The following is a 23646-nucleotide window of genomic DNA, read 5'->3' as shown; positions in this document are numbered from 1 at the left end:
CGCGTCTTTTATGATTTGGACAGTTTTTACTATGTATAAACGTGCAGTTATTAATATTAAAATGAAGACAGGATTATTATATAATAAATAATTAATTGAGCGATATAAATTAATATTTACTTAGAACAGGAATTGATACAACTGAATTAACCATTTGTTTATCTTTTAAAGTAACTGGCAAATTAACGGAGAAATCGATAACATGAATTGTATTGTCTTTACAATCCGATTTGATTAATGTTGGATTGCTCTCGCCCAAGATAACATCATTATGTTCTACTATGATTGATATGTTCGTGTCTTCCTTTCTTACCTAAATTTTTAAATAATAAATTATTGAGTTATTAATAATATTTACTTACGATCAACGATATAGATACTTAAAAACTATAAAAAAGTTTTTTATATTATAAAAAAATCTTCTCCTTTTGCCACGAAACTTACGATATTTTCGATGGTATGTATAGTTAACTTGATATTTTTTTCGCTCATTGAAATCCACTCCTCCATTCTAGGGAAAAATATTTTTATAAACCTTTAGTATTAATAATCAACGTGAAGATATCACTTCAATTCAGTGTTTCAGTTGTTTTATAAAAAAAGGAATGAAGACTTATGAAAAATTGTAATTAAAAAGATGAATCATAGTATAACGTTTTCAAAATGGTTAATATAAATTTTTATTGATACTTCGAAATTTTTATTATAATCTTTAATATAATGTAATATTTTATATTATAATATAAAATAATATATTCCAATTATTTGACGTAAATAATATTTGTTATCTAAATAAATATCGTTATCTAAATAAACAATAGTGAATTTTGGTCTGTTTGAAATGGAATCATTGCCATCAGCAATGTATTCCTTTCTTCTCTCAATAAAATTTACTTATAATTTTCTTCCTGCAACTTCTTGTAGAAGAGTTGGTGAAGTAAAAAAAAGCGAAACATTATTAAATTCCCATACAATCTTTCCTTCTGTAGATTTATGTGGTTTTAAAAACTTAGTTTTTGGTAGAACTCGATACATAATACTATTTCTCGTATATCACATTTTATTGTATTAACAGTTGTGTATAGAGACGAGTGTTTGTTCGAATGAAAATACATACATAAATATCTGAGAAATTTAAATAAATTGTTTCCTTCATTTTTTATAATCTAATTAGTTTCACGTTATTTCACGTTAAAATTTGCAATACCTACTAAACAATTAAATTTTAAGTTTCGAAACTTCCGATAAATATTTTTACTAAACAATAATGATTATTATAAATCATAATTCGTCTAATTGATAGATTGAGCATTATGATTTTAGTAAATCATTATTACATTACATTAGTGCAAATGTAATTCTCATTAACATAACTTTGTATAAATCTTTTATAATTGTAATAAAAGTTTTTGATTTTTTAAGGCACAATGTTTTAAGTACAAGCGTTACTGAAAATAATTTTCACCTAATTGAAACGAATTGTTGATTACAAAGTGAAATATTATTTGCTAAATAACATGTTATATAACATTAAATTTCTTCATTTTTTAGGTTTAAAAGTAAAAATTATTTTACATATCCTAGTTTTAATATCTTCTTTTCTTTCTTCAGAATGATGCTTATATTTTATAATTGAGCACAGATTATTTACATAATGTGAATTCTATATATTTGAAATTTATCCAGCTATCTATTCACTTAACAAAAGATGCAATAAACATTTTATTAAAAACTGAAGTCTTGAAGATTCTCTTAGGTTTTATCAAAAAGAAAGAGACACACACAAACGTATCATAAAATGACAATGGCTCAGGAAAACAAAATCCTAAAAATCCACATTATGTAAATAAGTTTCTCTCTTGTTTCTAAGTACACTGCTTATACAATGGTATAAAAAAGAAATGTACGGATGTACATCAGAGTATCAAAATGTTTGGAAAGTTAAAGTCAGTCGACTAGAGCAATCATGCTTCCACTTTTCGTCCATAGCTATCGTGCGATTAAACGTCAGGGAAGAAATACGTATTCGTGCATGGAGGAAAAAATACCAACAAGGTGAAAATTTTTTCCATAATCTACGTGAAATCCTATCATTTTTCCCCGTGCACGAAGATCGTATTGAATATATTACTGAAACTCAAATTAATAGTTTCAGTTTCACTTTTCGCAAAAAGCAGTTTTGTTGGATGAATTAAATCTAGATGGCAAAGCGACGTGCGAGATTACACGACCAATTGGTTGACTAAAGGGTTTTCAAGGTCTTGTCGATATGTCTTAAAGTTGTTTCCGGCACGGCATCTGTTAGAGCTTTTCGAAATCCTTCGCAGTGCGAAAGACGTCGGAACATCCTTTTTGCGTGGTTTCTATAAAATCGTTTATAAAAATATTAATAATATGATAGGTACAAAGTTATGAAAATTACGAGTAAACTTATACATGTTATTACCTAGTATCGAGATTTCCATCGATTAATAACTTTGCACCCGTAGAAAGTAGCTTATCCTTCACGTCCCTCGGTAAAATTAGAGTATGTTCTGGTCCTATCCGATCGACTATAGAAGCCAACAATCTAGCCGTGGCTGCTCTTACTATGGCATTTTGATGACTAAGTAAATAATACATAAATGAGAATAAATTATGAATTCTATATATTACTAATTGATAAATAGTTTACCTTGCACCACGTAGTACGATGACAGTAATTGTTTTATGAGGTGGAAGATGTTCTATCATTCGGTCCAAGGCTGCGTTACTGTCTGCCCGAAGAAATCGATTGGTATCTGCTGTCCTGTGCAGCAATGACCCGGCTATATCATCGAAATCCTACCAAAAATAAAAATTCTCATTAGAAGAATGAAGAGATTAATGTATGTAAAAAATGCTATGATAATTTACTTGATCTATGCCACGAATCTGCGAGCTAAAAATATCGCCAGCGGTCAAGCATGCGGTTCTCGCCACTTGCGATCGGAGACTTTTTATTTGGCGACCTAAAAGCCGGCTTATCGTTGGGGCAGCGCATACGTCCAGGTATTCTGGTTGTTGTTTTGCAATCTGGGACAAAGTTTTTAACCCTTTCATAGTAATTTCCCTGAAAGTAGAATAAAAATCTAATTATAGCAGTTGATCCCATCTATTCAGATTTTTGTAGCTGTTCCATTAAAGGTTAGAAGTTGAATATGCTGTTAAATATTGTAGAAGGATATTAACAATACTAATCATTAATCAATTAAATTAAGATTATAGTAATTTTATATAATGTAAAATTTTTTTTCTAATTTAACTTCATTTAATTATCTTGGTGATATTTACCAGTCTTTATTCTCAAGTTGAGCAAAACACTGTTGTACTGTCGGCTTTATCTTTTCCGTTTTCTCCGAGTTTCCTTTGCTTCGACCTCTTACTGCAACCCGAGGAACCCTGGAGGGCTTTCGTTTAGTCGTAACAATTGGTTCCACAGATTGACTCTAAATACAAAAATTATTTAATATATATAGATCTATTTTTCGTAATAAAAGTTCTTAAGATTTAAAGAAATGTTTTTGGAAAATTATATTACTTCGATCTTTAAAATTCCTGGTTCCGTATTCGTTTCACTGGAACTATCTCTACTTTGTCCATCTTCCAAATTATTATTCTCATTAGATTCATTAACAAACTGAAAGGAAGTATTTTTATTATCAATGAAAATACAAAAATCCTTAAATCAAAATATTTATTTGTATTCTAGTGGCTTACCCTGAGGGCATTATCATTTTCTTCTATTTGGATAGCACTATTTAAATGACTTTCAACATAATTGGAAACCTCAGTGGATGAATGAGGTCTGGAGGCAATGATGATGGCTGGGGAGTCTTCTGATTGCGATCCCCTGCGTGACTGGGTTGGTTCTTCCGACTGAATAGAATCGCACTGCACCGTAGAAGAAACTGTTTTGTCTTCACCCGAGTCTGCCGAATCTTTATCTTCCAATTCAAAACTCTGCGAAAAAAACATAATACAAACACTCTTAGAATTTTTAAGATCCTAATTGCTTTTTAGTAGGTTTAATCAAAATATATTGTTTAGTTCAAAAAAGACAATTCTCTCATTTATAGATTACAATTGATGCTATGAAATTTAAACAAATTTTTCTGTATGATCTCTAAATGAAAACCACGACAAATATCATTACATAATATATATTTCTATAACATTTTATATAATGCATGCATTCTGTATATTTTTGTACATTTAAGTTTCTCGTAGTTGCATAAATGTCTGCAATCTAATTATGGTTTTATATTTATTAACCAACCAATTTACGCGGACTGCCTCGAGAATTACGCCTTGGTGACTTCGATGTCTCAAAATCGACGGAATTTCTACTTGGTGATCGACTGGATTTTTTAGGACTGGTGGACATTCTCGAAAGCGATGGCTCTTCGTTTTGGAAGTCCGAATGCAGAATATCACTGGATGTTTGTAAGCTTTCATTTGTTAACGCTCGTTCAGCCGTCAAAATGGATACAATAGATCTTTCTTGGAGGCTCGACACTTCATCTGTTCTTGCATTTTCATCTGACGTGCTGAATTCGCTCTCGTTTTGATTATCTTCAAGATATTTAACGCGCTCCGAGTTTCTGGATATCACACGGCTTTGACTTCCAAATTTTAGCTCTTCTTCGCTGCTCCAGTCTTTGGATCCATCGTCGTCGATCGACGTAATCGTTGCTTCGGTTCCAGTTCCAATTTTTTGGTCCAATGTAATCTAAAATAGGATTTTTATAATTATGTTATAATTCATTCGAAATACATTTAAATAAATAAATATATTTTAAAAAAGATAATGGTTATTATGAAATACTTTTAGGGTTAATATTTACAATAAAATCGACAGTGTCTCGACCCGAAGGACTCGATTGACCGGTGATAATATCAAATGCAGCGTCCACATTTTGTCTATCGGGAGTAGACGATCTGGAATCACTGTCATCTTGAGTATCTTGTACGTCCTGTTCAGTATCTTGGTGGTAGTTATTTTCTAAGGCGTCTGATGATGAAAGTTCTTGGTCATCCACTGAAAAGTAGACCAAGCTATTCAATAATAGATAGTAATAACATATTTCAGAATTTAAGTGTTAATATAATTCAATATTTTGAATAAAATAAAGAAAACGAATTTATAAATTCATTAAGTTTATAATATAGAATTATAATAATGAGCTAATGCGCAAATGTTTAGACCGCAGACTCATTTATCTGACTTCCGATCTAAATACCAAAATCGATATGCTGAATATTCATATTTATGCGAATTAAACCACGATATAGACTGAAAGAAAGAAAACAACATACAAATATTGTGCCACGCAATGAAATGAAAAATGCTGAAATTTATTATGCACGCAAGAATCAGTCTGGATATTTCCATACATGATGGCGTATCTTATGCTAATCTCGATCTAAATTACGTCTCAAACCATTTTGTACATATGTTTATCTTCGATTCATTTATATCTCGAAACGAAGTAGTTCATTACTTAAAAATAAAAATGAGAAAGAAAGAGACCAGATATTATTCCATGGTTAATAATGGTATTTTAAGTGGCATTGTAAGTTTAAAACTGTAGAGAAACTTAGTCTCCCTTTTTTTCTTTTTTTTATTTTAGCCTATTTACGATTATTTCAAACTTTACGTCAGAAAAATATTGATTGCTCTTTATAAGGAGAGAAGATTTTTCCTACTTCTTTTTTTTTTTAGTAAAAAATTGCTCGTTTAGGCAATTTAAACGTTACGAGCAAAATATTGATTACATCCTAGCTAAGCTTTACACATTCGTCCGAGGTTAAGAACCTCGCGTTCCAGTTCGTGGACTTTCGATCGTTCCAGCAGGTCCCACAGGTTATTATGTATCGCTTTTAATGCTTAAAAGTTTACTTGAACGCTTCAATGATTTTTATAATCCATTTTTCAAGCTCTAATCTATTTGTTTGGCTATAGATGATGTAAGAAAATGATAAATTCAACTTTTTCACGAATAAGAAATTTCTTGATCAATAATTTTATAATATAGTTTAAACTTAAGAATTTATTCATATAATTTATTTTATAATTTCGATTGAAAAATTGTTATTTAATTATCTAATCAAAATTTATTATAAACTATTTAATTATTTAATTATTTAGTATCTAATATTATTACACCTTATAAATACCTTCATATTGTGTTTCAATTTCATCTACTGTTTTCACACCGAAATGGTCGTCTGGTAGAAAATGATGTTTATTTTTTTCATTATATTCTTCTTCGTTCACTGCTTTATCTCTGAAACAAAATTTTCGACGACGAAAGTTGATTATTTTTTCTTTATTCATAAAAAGAACAATATACAAAAATTTGTACCGATTCATCGTATACTATTATAATCTACGTTATACACTATAGATTTTTCTATACGTATCAACACGGCTATCTTTTCTGCATAAAACATTATTTTGATGAATATCGAAGAGTCACAAACTATACAGCTATAATGTACTACATAGTTATAATATTTTATTTATTTGTTTTGAAAACATACACCGTGTCATTACTCGAATTTAACCTCAAAGGAATTACAGGAGTGGTATTAACAGTGGTAACAATTGTCGAAATAGAATCTTCCTCTTCCTTTCCAATATCCACTGGTTGCCTACATCTAAAGGCGCACGGGCAATAACGAAGAATAGTGTTCGCGATTTTATATTCCTTTCTCCTTGGATTACCAGGTTCTTCATTGAAATTCTCATCTTTCTCGATCGAATTCGACTCTCTGCATTTCAACACTGTCGCCTTGTCGGCTTCTTCAGGCCAAGCACAGTACTTAAAGATCATTTTGATTGATAATAGTTCATCGATCACGATCGAAAGTCCTTGTCATGACACTAGCGCTGTTTACGTAGTTTATCGAAGTTATTTTTGCACTATTAACTTGTCTCATTCTTTACCTTTCACGATTCACTCGTATTTCTTCTACACTTGGCGCGATTAATCAAATATATCTGATGTCTTTAGTTTATTTGTGTTTAATAGTTGTAATGATTCAAGTTATCCTTATAATTTTAGAAAATTGCGTATTATTTAATGTATAGAAAATTTTTTATAGGATATTTAGTATTATATTAATTGTTTACTATTTGATGATGGTAAAAAGGGCTGTATTACATTAACTAATTACTATGCTATCACATTATCATGTAATGTAATAATTATAGTACTTTATATATTCCTTCATTTATTAATTAAAAAATACATCAAATCCTGAAAAGATATCATTTTTAAGCAATCCTTTCGAACGTAATTTATTTACCAACGCAGAGATATTTACAAACTGATTATTGATCTACCATGAAAATAGTATTACAAGTGAATTATAAATTATATCGAATCTATACAGTACAATCGATAAATAATCTTTGTTCGGCTATACATCTGATGAGAGACCTTAGGAATAATAGTCAGTAGTCTTTTGAAAATTATGATAATATAATACAATATTTTTTCAATATAAATTAAGTATACTCTGTTTATAGTAATATCTTTTGTAATTGCGGAAGTTAGGAGATATTTTGAAGCAGTAGATTTCACATGTCTAGACAATATGCAATTCAAATTTCATATGCTATTCTGGAGCTTCTGCTACATTTCATGTTTATCTTCCTAAGGTTAACGAATGATCGATTAACAACCTGTTATGGAACGCTCTTTATCTGACGGCATACGCAAATATGTATAATTATATAGCGGAAAATTTTGAGCTCATTAACAATTAACAAAATATACTAAATAGAAAAAATTAAATAATATTAAACAACATATTAAATAAAATAACGAATTAAATAGAAGTAAAGAATATTATTAAACTATAGTATCCTATTTCTCTAGCAATAGAAGCTTTATTTCCAAATAGAAACTTAAGTTTCAAATTATACGTACACTCTAAGGGGGCGAAAATTATAAAAAAAAAAATATACAGAAGAATTGAGATAATTAAAAAATCAACAGATTTCTATAACAAAACACTACTTTTCTAATACAAATTAATACCAGATAAGATAAATATCGAATTTAACTTTCTTTAACTTTTACCATCACCAAATTCCTTATGAAATTTAAAAAGCAAAGCTACGAAGAAAACTATCTGGATCTATGGCGCACGCACCGATCGATCGTTGTAGTTTCGCGGCAATTAAACTGAACTGTTAAACTGAAATTACACCACACTCGAGCACATAATCGCGAACTATTAATCTTCGGATCACTTTGAAATCACTTTAACAAATTTCACCAAAGTGAAAATTCTTCAATGGATTTTTCTTTTCTGGTTTTTAAGAATGAAAACGAACAAAATAGAGAGAGGGCAAAAAGGAAATTCTAACGACGCGACAAATAACGCCACACGCACGACTGTGCCCATGTTAAACGTCGGCTGTCTCGACGCTGACCGCTGCCACTTCCCTTCACTCCTACCTCCCCTTCTGGTTCTCGTTTCACTTGTAACCACGCGATACCATATTGAATGGCTATACACTGACCGCAAGAACCCCCCTTAGACATAGGGGTGGAAACGTATACGAGGGTATAGGCGTCAAAAGTGAAAATGAACAAGTGTTATATTATGACATTTCAGACTGTTCTTTTTGTGTTATAAGTTGTGTTATATTTCTTTTAATGCATTTCCAATTTTTATTTTTTTTTGTTTTTACTATTTTACTATTGTGACCGTACCAATGGTTGCATATGTTATGAGAGAAGTAGGGAAATATTACATGAATTTATGACCTAATAATTATGTAATTTAACCTTTTCCAATTGCGAACCTTTCCCGTATGAATATGTTATCAGCACCTATTGTAGAATATTTTTGGTTTAAGTGCTTTTCATATATAATTTTCTCCATTCAAATATTTTATTACGAATACAATTGTATTGATTATATTTGATCCCTGGAAGCCGTAAAAATTGATCTGTTTACAGACATTTTAAGGAAGCGTAACTAAGCCCAAGATCATGCCAAGGTTATCACATCATGAATTATTGAATTTGTTTTTTGCTTTAATTATTAACCTTTCCGGTAAATCAATTATTACTTTTTCATTTTATTTTTAATTTTTCCAATTAAATTTTCACTTCTTCCAATTTTTTAAATTAAAATATTGGTATTATTATTTTGATATTAAATATATTATATACATATAACATTGTATACAGGGCTTTTATTTTAATAAATAAATCCTTGATAATTATGCCGAAGTTAGTAAGTTAATAATAGTATTAAAAGGTTATCTGCGATAATACATATTTGCATAATGTTGAAACATAAAATTCTTTCGTAATTTAAATCATGAATGTTTTTGAATTCCAACACGGCACATTAATCTACCAATGTGATCTACCTTATGATCTAGCAATATATGTAACACTCTATGTGTACATATATTTCCAACTTCTCGGGTATCCATGTCCTAAATTGCAACACAATATTCGCAGAGATTTCTTCTTAACGAGTTGAAATTGTTATGTAAATAGCACTTAGTAGCGTGGTTATTCAAACCGAAATACAATCGCAATTTTCCTCTCACGCGACGTTCGTAAATCAGGGAAACAGAAACGAGAACGAGGATGCATTCCTCAATGCATTATTGCTCATTTTCTATAACATAAAACTGCTTTTCTTAAAATTAAACACTGTACCTGCTAAAATTTACCAAAATTATATCAAAGCAAGTATTATCATTTTATAAAATAATATCTTTTTAACTATATTTATAAAAATATGAATTTGCATAAATATCCGTAGTCTAATAATAAATAATTTGAGCTTACTACACTTTGAAATACTATAATCATTCATTTTCAGTGAAATTTAGCTGACCTAAAAATCTGGAAAGGCTAGATATACAACGTCACAAGAATGGAAGCGCCGCCATTTAAGGACGATTCAAAGGATAAAACTGTGAGTCACCTTCAATTCAACACCCTGCCATGAAATCGATCGTGTAAATAGAGTAGATTTGTGCTGATATCACCGATTCAATGATCCTTGTAAAGTCTGCTCTTAAAAAGTGAATTGTCGTGTTCTTAGAAATGCCATTAAGAAATTTTCCCGCAGCTACTATATGTATATATATACAATGCGGTTATGATAGTAAAACTACGGAAACTCTGCATTTGTCGCCTTCCCAGAAGCATAGTTAAGGAGTTATAAAAGTTTGCACGATACGCCTAGCATTATTATAGCCAGTAATTTGTCATGCATGTGAGTATGGAAATAATCATTTGCTAAGGTCTAAGGGGCCGAAGGCAACAGATAGTAACTAGAAAAAACGACAGCAATACGGGACTATCGATAGCACCACCATAAAATTGCACCGTTAATTGTAAACTAAAGATATTGTGCCACCCGCGGTGACATTTTAGTCACAATTATCGAATCGTAATCATATTCCAGGAATTTTCTACGTTATTGATCGCATTAATTTGAAAAAGAAAAGAATTAATAAAAATATTACTTACATATCAAACATGGACAATGCATGGACTTCATGAGAAGCTGTTCTAACAAAGTGTTGATGATGATACAATTGGGATGGAGACAGAGAACGTAATCTTCTTCTGTAAGGGGTTTCGGGACATATTGCAGGAAGATATTCACTAGTCTGGGCATCTGATGATGTTACTTCGACATCCGTAATTTTTTGAGCAGCTACATCTTTCGTTTTACGATAAAACCTCATCTGTAATGTAAACATATCATTTAATAGTACTTTATCGCCACTTCATATGTTAAATATATTGATAAAAATGAATAAGTACCCGTGATATATTTTTATCATTATTTTCTTCAATTTTATTATACCCATATGTTAATGCAGGAGCTGTTTGTAATGGTCGAAAGGAATTTTCATCCACAAACCGTCCCTCTCGATGTGAAGATGTGTTATAGCTGAAAAATAAAAAAAAGAGTTTAAATTTTTACTAAAATAAATTACATATATATTTATTATTGTTTATTATTCTCGTGAAATAAATTATACTTACATATTATGCATAACAAATGTTTGTTGATGAATATTTCTCGATAGTGAAGGCTGATTGCTTTCAATAGAACTCGACCGAGGATATTTAGACTTGACATCGGATTTTCTTGAATATCGATCTCTTCCCATAAACTTTTGATACATTCTAGAGTTACCGTCCGAAAATGTTTGATTCGTACGTTCATCCATATTCTGAAATATTCATCACGTTCCTAATTGTTGTACATATAATTTTAAATGGCATCACCAATACTAGTAATTGAGAAAAATACTTACATTACTATCTATATTCGCATTATTTAAATTTTTTACTGATCGATAATTGTCATGATGCATACTTGTACTTTTTTCTTGTTGATTTCTTCTTCTTTGATGATACATAGTCCCACAGCTCCTATTTATATTTCATTAATTGTGTTCAATCTTTTTCTTTATTCAAAGTTTCTCATTCAAGAGATGTTAAATTTTTATGCATTTTTCTATTTCTTCGAATAAATTAAAAAAACACAATAATTAAAATACACTACCTGACATTTTCTTCTTGAGAATTTGCGCAGTCGCTAGAATTTTCTGTGCTGTCCTTTAATCTCCTCTTTAAATTAACATTCATTAATTCTGAATTAGACGATTTATCCATTAGGAGGCCACTAGACTTTGGTACACATTCTCGAGTATAGAGTACAGGAATTCTAGATTCCGTTTTATTGTTGTTTTCCTGAAACATATATATTCAATTGATATAAATCATTATAATTACTATTACTACAGTGCATCGATATATTTTATGAAATTTACCTTTCTCTCAAAATTATTTTCGATGATATTACGATAATTCGCAGATTCTTTAGTAGTTCCTGAAATTTTCGTTTGATTTCGAGATTTTACGTCTGCATTGAAAGCTTCACCTAAAAATATCAAAACCATTAGCATGTATAATTAATATTAAAAGATTGGAGTTATAATACATGCCATTTCGTATACTTGTGCTTATATTTCGATTTGCTTGCAAAATCAGTTCATCTTCACACTGTATGTTCTGGAAAAAAGATACATACACTTATATGAAATTATAGCATTTAATAAATTATTACAATTGTTATAAGCTTATATATGTCATAACTATTATTATAATAGTCCACATATTTTTGATTAACAGCAACCTAAACTACTAACCTGAAATATCTCTAATAAATCAGTAAGATTCAAATGGGACATAATGCCAATCGATCATCACCGGAATTATTTTTCATCGATCTTCTACACGGAATTAAAAATAACCCAACACTACGAATAAATTTTCTCATATCTACTTACTCGATAAACGAATAAAAAAACAGAAAAATGTGTATTTTCAACACAATGTCTTGAATTCATTCACAAGTAACGTGAAGCGATTAATCGTTAATATAGATATTGCGAATCATGATCTATACACATATCGTGTAACATATGATAATTCCATTTCTTTATTTGTTAATAGGGCATTTAACATACTGGTAAAAAGTATTTTTAGCTATACATCATACATTTAGCTATACATCATAATTTAAATTCTTGCAAGTGCAGTTCCAGAATAAAGTGAGCGAACGTCAACAACGAGCTTAAAGTCTCTTATTTTAGTTTATGTTTTACTAATAAACCCATTGAAACTGTTAATAATCGCAATTTTTCTCATATATGTGATTAATGAATTATAATACTCGATTTCCTTTTCTCTACTGACCTAATTGCATATGATATATGAATAGATGCATTTAGATGAATTTAAGTATGAAAGAGCAGCAAAAGATTGAGAGAACTGGAATTCAGTTTCTCATTCCTTCTTATTCTATTCTTATGAATTAAATGAGTTAAATCTATATAATCCAAGAATTCTAATAATTACTTGTTAGGTATGGTATTTTATTTGTTATTGTTGAAATTTATATTGAAATTTTACCTGATTTTGTGTTGGAACTATTTGCCATACAACAGGTTGTTCTGGCTTAGAACGCATACCGACTCCAAGTGCAACGAAATTTTGTCTGTCGCTCCATAGGTTTTCACGGTAATTTGCACTTTCGTTTCTAAAGAAAATACAGTTACAATCTTCTATTATTTACTAAATTTTGTATTATTTACTATTTTCTATTAGTTACTAATTTGATTATCATATATATGATGACATTAAAGAGAATGATAAAAAACGTAAATGGAAAATATCGGATACTAGCTTTATATTCGTATCATTTAGGAAATTACCTTGCAAGTTTTTCCTTTTCTGACCTCGTTGCTATAACCTGGCCTTTAGTACGTCCGATACTGGGTGAGATTGAGCCACTTCCGGCCACGATCCAATCGACATCAGGACCTACACGAATGTAATCAAGTTTTGCATATAACTTTCAATATTAATGTATTAAATGTTATACCTATATCGAAAGAATATTCAAAGGAATTTTACATTCTGTTCTTTTAAAATATCAAAATGTCTATATAAATTTTATTTCTGCAGTAACTTTTAATAAAAAGTTATGTCATAAAAGTTTGAAAATTTTTCACTCGAAGGTAATGTTAAATAATTATAATTTACCTGTAGCTATTTGAACGTTGGGTGAAATTTGCAAACCATACATGACAAGACCGTCAGCAGAGACTAAAGGCAAAGATTTTCGTGCTAGACGAGCTCTAATGGCAGACATCATCGCCTCCCCATCATGATGACCCTCTGATGCACGTTTCCCCGCTGCTAATACCTCCTGAATGTAAGATTAATAATTCTGTATTAACGTTTCCTTAATTATATATACAAAGGATATTTTTATATTACACCACTTAAGATACATAAAAAAGGAACTAAATCGAATAACAATAGTTTTTGAATAATTCGTGCGTCCCATCAAAGACAAATTAGTGCGCTATTTGGCGAGAATATTGAATTCTTCAGATATTGTGCATTGTACACGCAGTATAAATAAAGTTTCTCTTATGAACAGTATAAAATACGTACCTCGGACTCATAGATTTGAGCCAATACAGCCAAAGTATCAAGCGCTGCCTGTCGTACCCTGCGTCGTCGATCTCTCACCATCTTAGCCACCTTATTAGCCACTGCATCCACTTTGAATTCTGTACTTGGAAACGTTACCAGCGAGAAAATTAACAACTGTAAGGTATTTTCCCTAGTCTGTAATGAATAAAAAAAAGTTTAATCTCTAATTAAATTTGGTAGAAATTAATTAAATTTGTAAAACTGTATATAATGTTGTTTAATTAGATAATCAATACAAAAAATTCTCACCTTGGCGTTTCTTGCATTCAAACACTGCGGCTGCAGAAACTGTTCTAGAAGAAGAGCAGGTCTGAGCCTAAGCATCGTGATCCTGGCCAATTGAGCCGCGCTTGGACCACCGTGTCTCGCTAAACCCCATGCCAATTGTGGCAAACGTTTTCTCAAAGCCTCATCACTTACTCCAGCTATGACTACCTAATAACAATAAATGATTAAAAATCTTTTCCAATAAAAAAAACTTAGATGGAAGCATCAAAAATTGGAAAAAAATAAACCTCGATTCAACGGTTTTATTTCGTGACACATGTCCATAAAGAGTAGAATTTAGTGGCATATTATTAAAATGTTTAAGCACTGACGTGAAGAAAGCTTGGAGATCCAGTTACTAGTATAGGTACAAGTTTGTAGTTTAATTTAAAGAAAACTTTATATTTCTTTGGAGTAGTTTCAAATTGATTAACGATATTTGTTCTCTGTTAGGTCATACTATATTATAGTAGAACAAATGTGAATTTTATAGTTAGCACAAGTATTGCGTTGTGCTTTACCAATATTAGATTTACAAATGAAATATTAAATGATATAAAGTAACAGGTCTTGTAATGTAACCTGGAAATTTTTTCTTTTTTTTTTCTTATTTCGTATGAATGTCATTTTGCACTCATAAAAAAACAGATTTCATGAAGCAAAAATGATGTATTTTTATCAAATGGCAATGTGCCATTCAATGTTTACGTGACCAGAAGTAGCAAGCAATCTGTAGAATATTTTTTCGTGACCTAGGTGATATTTTAAGTCCTGTAGACTGTAGACTTTAAAGAATGCTTGACAATACAGAATTACACTAAAGTTCATGAGAAAAGTTTCAAACTGTAATTTCGTTATTATTTACTTTTTAGAAACATTGCTATTTTTAAGATATTCTAAATAAGAATAACAATAATTGTAATAATAAATAGTATAATGAAAATAAAATAAGAATGAGTTCTCAAATTTTTCAATACAAACTAAATAGAAGCATAGCATAGTATGAGCGATGTTAAATGAATCTACTGTCATCGAATCGCCCGTATTAGAGCACATAAGTAGTAGATGACGTTCTATATCAGACACAAGCAATTCGTGGCGGTACATTGCTATAATAAATCTACTTAGCCCGTGTATCATCCACACAATTATACTAACCAACATTTTTCTTGAAAAAGATGGTACAAATTAACAATTATTTTTGTACGATATTAATAAGAAATTACAATATATGTATGTATGTATATAAGAATGCATGCTGGTAAATATGGCTTTTGTGCATCGCAAAGCATTTTATAATATGATATCTTTATCGCCATGAGTTTGTAAATCATGAAGTGCAAAATGACACTTATTGTTTATGTATATAATAGAAAAAAACATAATGCAAAAAGAATTTAGCCAGACATGAATATTATATGCGCAGAAGTAAGAATTTTAACTAATGTTCTCTGAATTAGAAATTTAGTTGGTAATAGTACTTCAAACACATGAGGGAAAATATTACTTTCAAAACTAAAACGTGGAATAAATATGTCAGTCACTTGTCTCACAGGAATGTACAAGTAACAGGACGAGGATGTATTGGTGAGCCACAGTACGTTAAATTAGAAAGTAATACATAGGAATGAGTAAAGCAGTTAGATTGATTTAAGGGGGCAAATTTGCGAGTTACCTTCGCCACGGCCAAGCCTGCAGCAGCTACACGACAGCTCCTTTCACAGCCCAGCACTGCATGCAAAAGAGATCCTAATCGCGGTTCTATCGCGATCAGAGCAGAAGACGTTCGCAAGGCGGACGCTACTCGTTCTAAACCTCTGACACGAGCACGCCAGTCGTCCTGTAATCGTTTTCTCATTTTATATAATTCCATTTAACCTTTTCTATTTCTTTAATTATTTCTTTATATTTAATGAATTCTCTGTTTACTATGGATTCTTACAGGATTACCTTAATACGAAGAATATCACTTTAACAATGAATACAAGAAGGAAATGTAAGAACAAAGAATAGGATTTTATATAAATATTCTACTTCAGAAATAATCTAGAAGGCACTACTTCTTCTTTAATATTTATATATTAAACATTTCATATTTTTACATCTACATTTCTATTTATGATGCTATATTTTAAATATAGTGGACATTTATATTTGACATTTACTAGTTGGAAATATTTTACCTATTGATTTTATTCATATATTTCTTAATTTATGACACTATGAGAATCTTTCTGTCATACATTATTTGATCGCCTTGTCTAACTTGATCTTCTAATAAGATAAAAAATTTGATATGTTTGATTATATGTGAAGAATGAATATACTATATATGGTCTATAGTCTGTTATTGACGATATAATTGACTTATTTTTTCCTGAAGAACCGCTCTCTTCTTTGTTATATCATCAATGACAAACTAACTTTTGTGTTGTCAGAATGCTCATATGGAAAATATCATCTATACGCAAATCCGTTGGTCAAGAATCAGCAGTCGTCGAGTGAACATTATCGATCGTTGCAGCAAGTCTGAATGCAATGCACTTGGAACATCTGCATTCACTTTTCGATTCGGCTCTATTTACACGGAAATGATCAATATTATCGACTTTACATAATTCCATTGAACCTGTGGAAAATTGCGGAACTACGTAAAGCTTGACTATTGCATAAATCTACCCATTTGATTTTTATATCTTAATCCCTCTTTCTAAATTATTAAATTAATGATTGAAATTCCTGAAGTTACCAATTTTTAATTTCATACTCTGCCTGAATTTTACTCTATATAATTATGTTCTTTAAATATATTCTCCTTTCTCACACTTTTAAACACATCTTGATTACGCGTACTTAGGTGTATCGAAACGAAGCATAACATCAATTGCATTTTACCGTAACGAATTTCAAGATTCCCCGTAAAATCCGATCCATCGTAGAACTCTGAAATTGCCACCTAGATTTGCATATACACAGAAATGAAACTTTCGACGCGAGGCGACGTGTTGCACGCAACAACGTTCCTGATTATTTTCTTGTTACTCACGAGTCTTGTTTCCCTTGGCGGCGCATAATATTGCGCGCAAGGAAATCTCTCTCGTTTTTCATCCGTAGAATATTCATATTAGCGCCGTCCAGACGCCTAAGGACTATTTCAATGGCGTCCAACCGGTAGAAAACGAAACAGCATGCATAATTCAGCCAGTGTTTCACTGCCACGAGGATGGGAACGTCGTCGATAGGGGAATACTTGGTGGAAGTGCGATTAATTCCAGCTAATCGTGTAGTATGCTACGATTCTTTATGGATGTTAGGGGTGCTGGAGAAATTTTACGAGGAAAAAGGCGATAACGAGCAATAAAATCAACGTATTAGTTGACGTATTTACATACTACTTACAAATCAGAATCGTGATTTGAAACGTAAAAAATACAACGTTTTGTTTTAGGTATTCACAGGATTAGGTTGATTATGGGGCTTTTGTAAATCAGTAGCCGACTGTTTTGAAATGACAATTTGTTGTGTTTATCCCCAAATACGTATCATTTTATATTAAATAAAAGTCGATCATATATACATATAGAAAATGATTTCCTTTATACGAACAAGTTATTATTTAGGATCGAATTATATGAACTTATAACTGAGCTCCTATTATTCTTTATTCGTTAATCCTTTGAATATGGAGACTGAGTCTTTGAAACGTACCATATGGCAGGAATTCAGTCGCAATATACACCGAGAAAAACGAAATTTTTTGTTAAGCGTGCATTTCTGAGAAAGTATATTGAAATAATTAAAACACTGAATTCCACTACGTTAAACCGATGTCATTTATTCATTCGTATTCTCATTTATTCGAAGTCACTTGTTTCCACACAATCAGAATATGAATCATTCGTTGTTTCATATTGCGTGTACTTTTCCTGACCTCTTTATTCTCCCAATTTTTCCTTTTTCAGAGTATAACAAAAAACAACTGTAAAATAAACATATTTAAATAATATACGATTAACGGAATATGTAATTGTTGAATTAACATTCACTTACATCTGGTTTAAATGAAATCTGCTGGAACTTATAGTTGATAAAATTTTCCGACCTTCTATAGGTGCCTACAGTATACCATAAAAGCAACTTTTTCAAGCGCCTTTAGACGCTAACAGTAATCAAAGGGTTAAAGTCGTACACGTGTGATACGCAACTGAAAGTCTGAGTCGAAATTATTGTTCAATCTCAGGACTTAAGTTATCAGAACTTCGGCTTCTATTATGTCGGAACTAATAAAAGCAGCTGGTTGTGATAGTTGGTAAACTCCATTATCGGAACTCGCCGGTTATCCGAATTGCCTTGTCCCCGACATGTTCGGATAAACGAAATTCCACTGTATCATTTTCCATTACATATTTCATTTTGTATTTACTATGCATTGTCCCGTTTCTTGACAGAGCGATTATTAAAAAGATGATGATTGAAAACCGAATAAAGAGTCAAAAGTTAGATAAATAATTAATTCGTGTGTGAAAAGGAATCTCGCTACTTTGCACCGAGTATTAGATATGTGACGTATGAAATCGATATTAAACGATTCTATCTGCTTTTTTACTTCTTATTACATGGTATGTAAGTGCGCGACATTCATGGAAAGGCATAGAGCGACCTTGAACTTCCACTGAATGAAAGAAAGGTACTTTCACGGTCACGAGGAGCGCAACATTTTTTCACGATATCGACAATCGCGTAAAGCTATATTACTTTCTCTTTTGAAAGTGTATCAGTTTTAAATCACTGACATTAATAGATTATTGCACAAAACATACATGTATTACTTAAGATATAAGTAATTAATAATATTGTATTATCGTAAAATTACAAAATTAAATATTCTTAGCTTTCGTATAACATTTTTGAATAAAACTTAGAAGACATCGACCCATAATAAAGAATAAATCAAAGATTATTTATACATATGTTACCTTTAGTTTGCAAATTATGTCCATTTTCAACGTGAAATGTTATTTAGATATTAAACTATTTCTATTTTCTTATCATCAAAAATACAAAAATCTTCAAATAGTGAAAATATAAGAATGTAAAAGACGATTTAAAAAGAAAATTCACAACTTTTGGTTCCTTTTAATCAAGTAATTTTCATAATTAACTCTGTTCTAGTAAAATTCCGTAAAAGATTTAAACGTTACACGATCTAATTTCAGTACGAGAATATATTTTTTTATCTACTCATCGATCTGACCATCGAAATACCTGAACCAAATTAGTATGCAACGGAGTCTCTTTCGTGCTGAAATGCCTTCAACTTAACTCCAGGTACGGCTTTACTTGATAGCACCAGATATCTTTAATCTAGATTATAGTGCAAATAAATGTTTATCAACGTAACCATACATTTTTCTTTATTTACAAACGCTTAAGCAACCTGTGTTGTGATAATAAGAATTTGTTCATAACTCTAGATCTTGAACATACTCATGTTACTGTTAAGACAATATTTTGCTGTACGTTTAAATAAAACACGTAGGAAAATATTTAATTAGCTTGGAGAATTCGAATGTAAAATTTTAAATTTCGACGTAAAGATACTTGGCACGGGTTTAGAGAGTTGCTAGATCCATCAGTGTCAGAACACAACACGAAACCGGTCAGTCAGCGTCTTGCGAGAAGGAAGAACGAATACTTACTTCATTCTTCTCTTAAATATTCTTTCCGTCTGTGAAATAACACGCAATTTTTGCATAATATTTTTAGAAATCTTTTAATCAATATTTAAAAATAATCTTTGATCGTCTTTGTGACAGTGTACAAAAAGCGTTTAGTGTTTAATAATTTTTTTTATCATATAACAATGGGTGAAATAATCTTTAAAGTTTAATAATAATTCTTAGAAGGAATAAACTTCACCATGTTTAGAAATCATAAAAGAATCACTATCCAAATTTTGAAATATGTTATTGGCTGTGGCTTGATCTTTTGTATTATAAAATCGTTACTCGTGGGAGATGAAAATAGAGAAATACCAAAGTTCAATGATCTGGAGAAATTACTGGTAGGTGAATAAATTTAATAATTATAGACAAATTTGCCAAAACGAAATAAAAATGGAAAGAAGAGAGTTTACTACGTTTCTATAATACGTATCAACTTCAAAATTGATCATTTTAGATTACAACAGATGTGGAGAATTCAAAGAGGTTGTTGACCGTAAGAAACACGTGTCAAAAATATAATCTAGGGATGTACAAGAATCCTGATAAGCCTTCTGCATTTAAACATCCACCAGCACCGCAATATAGTGTTTTTTACATTCTCAGGTTTGTAAATACAGTGAATTATTTCAAAAATATTAATTTTAATTTAACATATTACTTACTAAAATATTAAACAATACTTAGAAATACCATTTTCTAACTGCTACTTATTTACCTAAGACATTATATTGAATAATGCTTAAAAGTCTTAATCTTTCAATTACTTCATTTAATAGCAGTAATACATATTCCACGAAATTAAAAAATAAACATCACGATCAATTCAAATGAGTAATGAAGGGGAACGTTTCACGCATTGAAGATAGTAGTGTTTAAATAGAATCGGTCGTTGTGATTATTCTAACAATAACCGATTCAATTAGCAGCACTATCTACATTATTTGCCACGCAGATCACGCGATCTTTCATACTGTCCAATTTACAAAGCCGGCAGTACAACGTGGATTTACAATTTATGTCTCCTAATGAACGTGAGGGAGGAGGAGTTAAGCAGTGGAAAGGAGCAGATATCGACCATCGCCAGAAAGGCGATACCGGAACTCGAGTTTCCAGAAGCGGACGAGGTATACTTCCATCTGTCATCGAAACTCTATTCACGCAATTTTACTAATTGCACGTTTAATATGTGTACAGTATATCTATAATTCCCAATTATATAACTAACGAAATTAAACAGATACAAGATGTAATTATTAAGGTATAAATAGATACAAGACGTAACTATTTATTTATTACAATCGTGTCTCGCTAACTGACCACGGATAAGAACTTTGTCTTGTAAATTATCAAGAGAGATACACCTTAGTAAATTCTTTATATCTTGCTTTTTTATTAAATTCCAGTGAAATATACCAGATATACCTCTTCATATTTTGCTCAAACTTCGTATAATGAATAATTTTCTTAACGTTAAAAAATACAATTCATATCTATTAACGATTGAACGAACGAGGAACGAAGCAGAATTAAATATTCGAACTCCGCAACAGTATTAATTCCAGAAACTTAGTCTTAATCCTGCTCACTCTCTCAGAGCCCAGTGATTTAAATTGTGATCAACGGTGTAAAAGGAGACTAAACCCGTGAAACTTACGCAGGCGCTAAGAGCGACGAAGAAACTACTGGTAGTAAGGCACCCATTTGAAAGATTGCTGAGCGCGTATCGCGATAAGCTGGAAAACTCTGTGGCTGGAAGGGAACACGGGACACTTCACTTTTATCGGAAGTACGGCAGCAAGATTGTTGAAAAGTACCGTGGTAAGTCACGACAAGTTATCGACCGTGATGTACGTTATTCGTTGCTCGAGCACTGGGTTAATGGCGAGACTTGTCACTCTCGTTTTTTAAGAGACGAATTTCATGCCGCCTGGAGAAGATCTGGTAATCAGACGAAACGGTGAACCTCCACCAGCAGGAATCGAGCCAACTTTCCGCGAATTTGTGCAATACTTAATTCACACTGATTTAGCAAATTATGGAGATGATCATTGGATGCCGTATTATTTGTACTGCACACCTTGTGCAATTGATTACGACATTCTTGCGAAGGTAGATCAATTGCATGATGTTATTATTAGATTACAGAAATGTTCAAATATGTCAGAATGTTGTAAAGTATAACGTTTTATAGGTAGAAACATTATGGCAGGATCAGATTTATACGATCCATAAGTTGCATCTTGAAGATGTGATTAAACCAAGATGGCGACATAGTGGTGGTTATCAGAATGCATCGAAAATATATTTTGGTCAGTTGAACAGAGAACTGGTACAAAAGTTTTATGAAAAATTTAAGCTGGATTTCGAGCTTTTCGATTATTCGCCAGATGACTATTACCAATACGCAACAGCTTCTTAAAATTCTATAATAAATTTTTCTATAGAAACAAGATCTTTCGATTGATGGTTTCTACCCTTGATCCATCCATTTTCCATCCTGGTATCATTAATTAAAGCTGAGCTATTATTTCTCATAACCAACTGATTCCGAAAAATATTTCTTCGAGAAATTTGATTAACGTTATAAAATTTGTACAACTGCCTTTTCATACTTTTCAAACTTAAACAGTAAATAATAGTAGTAATGAATTTTAATGAAGGGAATAAATTTTTTAATGAAAAAGATTCGAAATAACTTTGACTCAACGCTGCTTCCAGTTAATAAATAATCTGATAAGTAGGTTATACCTAAAGCAAGCGTCATACAACAGGATTTTCCTGTTATAACAATGAGTCGTCACAGAGCGTGTCAGTTTTTCGTTCCTTAGCTGTTAATTCGTCGAAAAGGGGAACCATCGACTTTAGGACAGATCTTTCTGATACATTACACCGAACTAGGTCAATCGATTTCCACGGCAAAAGTTCGTCGCGTGGTGTAACGTGATTTAAACGCCATCAATTAGAATCGCTTATGCGTGTATCGACTCTTTGTTTCTTTATCCAATTTTTTCCTCGCCTCTTTTTTCCCGAATTTCCGAATAGCTTTCGCGTGCAACTGTGCATATACTCGATGCATCGATCGATAAAAAATTCAGAACGGGCCCATAGGCCATTAACGTAGGCCATTGATTAACTTAAAAGTCACGTAAATGAGCAACTAACGTCGAGTGCTTATATTACGAGTCCGTTCCTGTTGAGCATCGATTCTTCCAAGCTCTTGAAAGATATCCATTCTTATTATCCTTCTTACACGATAGATCGTGGAATAATTTTCATTATAAAAATTTTATTATTTTAATCATGAGCGAAATTTTATTCCTATAAACTATATTTTAGAAATCAGTGTCTTTCTTTACAGAAACAGAGGAAATTCGCACATTCATTGTTTTGATATGTACTTACGTACAAGAGAATTGACTAGATTCGAAGGAATTCAGCTATAATTTCGCGCGTGCATACGTATCTAGTATACAGAAAAATAGAAACCTGATTCGTGATGGAAATAATTAGTTCCATTACAGTTAAGTATCTAGGTAAGTGGAGGAAAGAGAATTCGTGAT

At 31.3% G+C, this 23646-nt stretch overlaps 2 protein-coding genes across 3 annotated transcripts in view; one reads left to right on the top strand and one right to left on the bottom strand.

Moving 5' to 3' along the window:
- Nucleotides 1-238: 238 nt before the first annotated feature.
- The window catches only part of LOC138189905 (TOG array regulator of axonemal microtubules protein 1), a 29878-nt gene continuing 6470 nt past the window's right edge, over nucleotides 239-23646 (bottom strand). The window contains exons 5-27 of the mRNA XM_069132205.1: nucleotides 16036-16200; nucleotides 14343-14528; nucleotides 14052-14228; nucleotides 13635-13800; nucleotides 13304-13412; nucleotides 13002-13128; nucleotides 12032-12098; nucleotides 11858-11967; nucleotides 11590-11777; nucleotides 11339-11456; nucleotides 11064-11254; nucleotides 10839-10968; nucleotides 10539-10759; nucleotides 6199-6308; nucleotides 4866-5059; nucleotides 4298-4750; nucleotides 3739-3981; nucleotides 3560-3658; nucleotides 3313-3467; nucleotides 2896-3091; nucleotides 2675-2823; nucleotides 2447-2605; nucleotides 239-2363 (exon numbers count right to left, since the gene is read on the bottom strand). Of these exons, the coding sequence (XP_068988306.1) occupies nucleotides 2243-2363; nucleotides 2447-2605; nucleotides 2675-2823; nucleotides 2896-3091; nucleotides 3313-3467; nucleotides 3560-3658; nucleotides 3739-3981; nucleotides 4298-4750; nucleotides 4866-5059; nucleotides 6199-6308; nucleotides 10539-10759; nucleotides 10839-10968; nucleotides 11064-11254; nucleotides 11339-11456; nucleotides 11590-11777; nucleotides 11858-11967; nucleotides 12032-12098; nucleotides 13002-13128; nucleotides 13304-13412; nucleotides 13635-13800; nucleotides 14052-14228; nucleotides 14343-14528; nucleotides 16036-16200 (3834 nt within the window). The 3' untranslated portion in view covers nucleotides 239-2242. The remainder of the gene's footprint in view (nucleotides 2364-2446; nucleotides 2606-2674; nucleotides 2824-2895; nucleotides 3092-3312; nucleotides 3468-3559; nucleotides 3659-3738; nucleotides 3982-4297; nucleotides 4751-4865; nucleotides 5060-6198; nucleotides 6309-10538; nucleotides 10760-10838; nucleotides 10969-11063; nucleotides 11255-11338; nucleotides 11457-11589; nucleotides 11778-11857; nucleotides 11968-12031; nucleotides 12099-13001; nucleotides 13129-13303; nucleotides 13413-13634; nucleotides 13801-14051; nucleotides 14229-14342; nucleotides 14529-16035; nucleotides 16201-23646) is intronic.
- LOC138189910 (carbohydrate sulfotransferase 11) lies at nucleotides 20081-23518 on the top strand. Of its 2 annotated transcripts, XM_069132214.1 has the most exons (7): nucleotides 20081-20424; nucleotides 20541-20689; nucleotides 21039-21210; nucleotides 21745-21904; nucleotides 21996-22195; nucleotides 22278-22395; nucleotides 23445-23518. In XM_069132214.1, the coding sequence occupies exons 1-7, from the start codon at nucleotides 20281-20283 to the stop codon at nucleotides 23501-23503; spliced, it is 1002 nt and encodes a 333-aa protein (XP_068988315.1). In that variant the 5' UTR covers nucleotides 20081-20280; the 3' UTR covers nucleotides 23504-23518. The 2 variants fall into 2 exon arrangements, with proteins under 2 accessions (XP_068988315.1, XP_068988314.1); XM_069132213.1 differs by lacking the exon at nucleotides 23445-23518 and having other exon boundaries at nucleotides 22278-22536.

This window comes from Bombus flavifrons, chromosome 2, assembly GCF_040668555.2.
Source record: "Bombus flavifrons isolate JBK064 chromosome 2, iyBomFlav1_principal, whole genome shotgun sequence".
In the NCBI taxonomy this organism is placed as follows: domain Eukaryota; kingdom Metazoa; phylum Arthropoda; class Insecta; order Hymenoptera; family Apidae; genus Bombus; species Bombus flavifrons.
Note: the sequence above shows the minus strand (reverse complement) of the source record. Positions and strands in the feature narration are given on the sequence as shown.

Bases quoted from the DNA above. Each gene is read 5' to 3' on its own strand.
- LOC138189910 (XM_069132213.1), top strand. From the start codon at position 20,281: ATGTTTAGAAATCATAAAAGAATCACTATCCAAATTTTGAAATATGTT. The intron at 21,211-21,744 runs GTATACTTCCAT...AAACTTACGCAG, and splicing joins AGTTTCCAGAAGCGGACGAG to GCGCTAAGAGCGACGAAGAA. The intron at 21,905-21,995 runs GTAAGTCACGAC...TCGTTTTTTAAG, and splicing joins GATTGTTGAAAAGTACCGTG to AGACGAATTTCATGCCGCCT.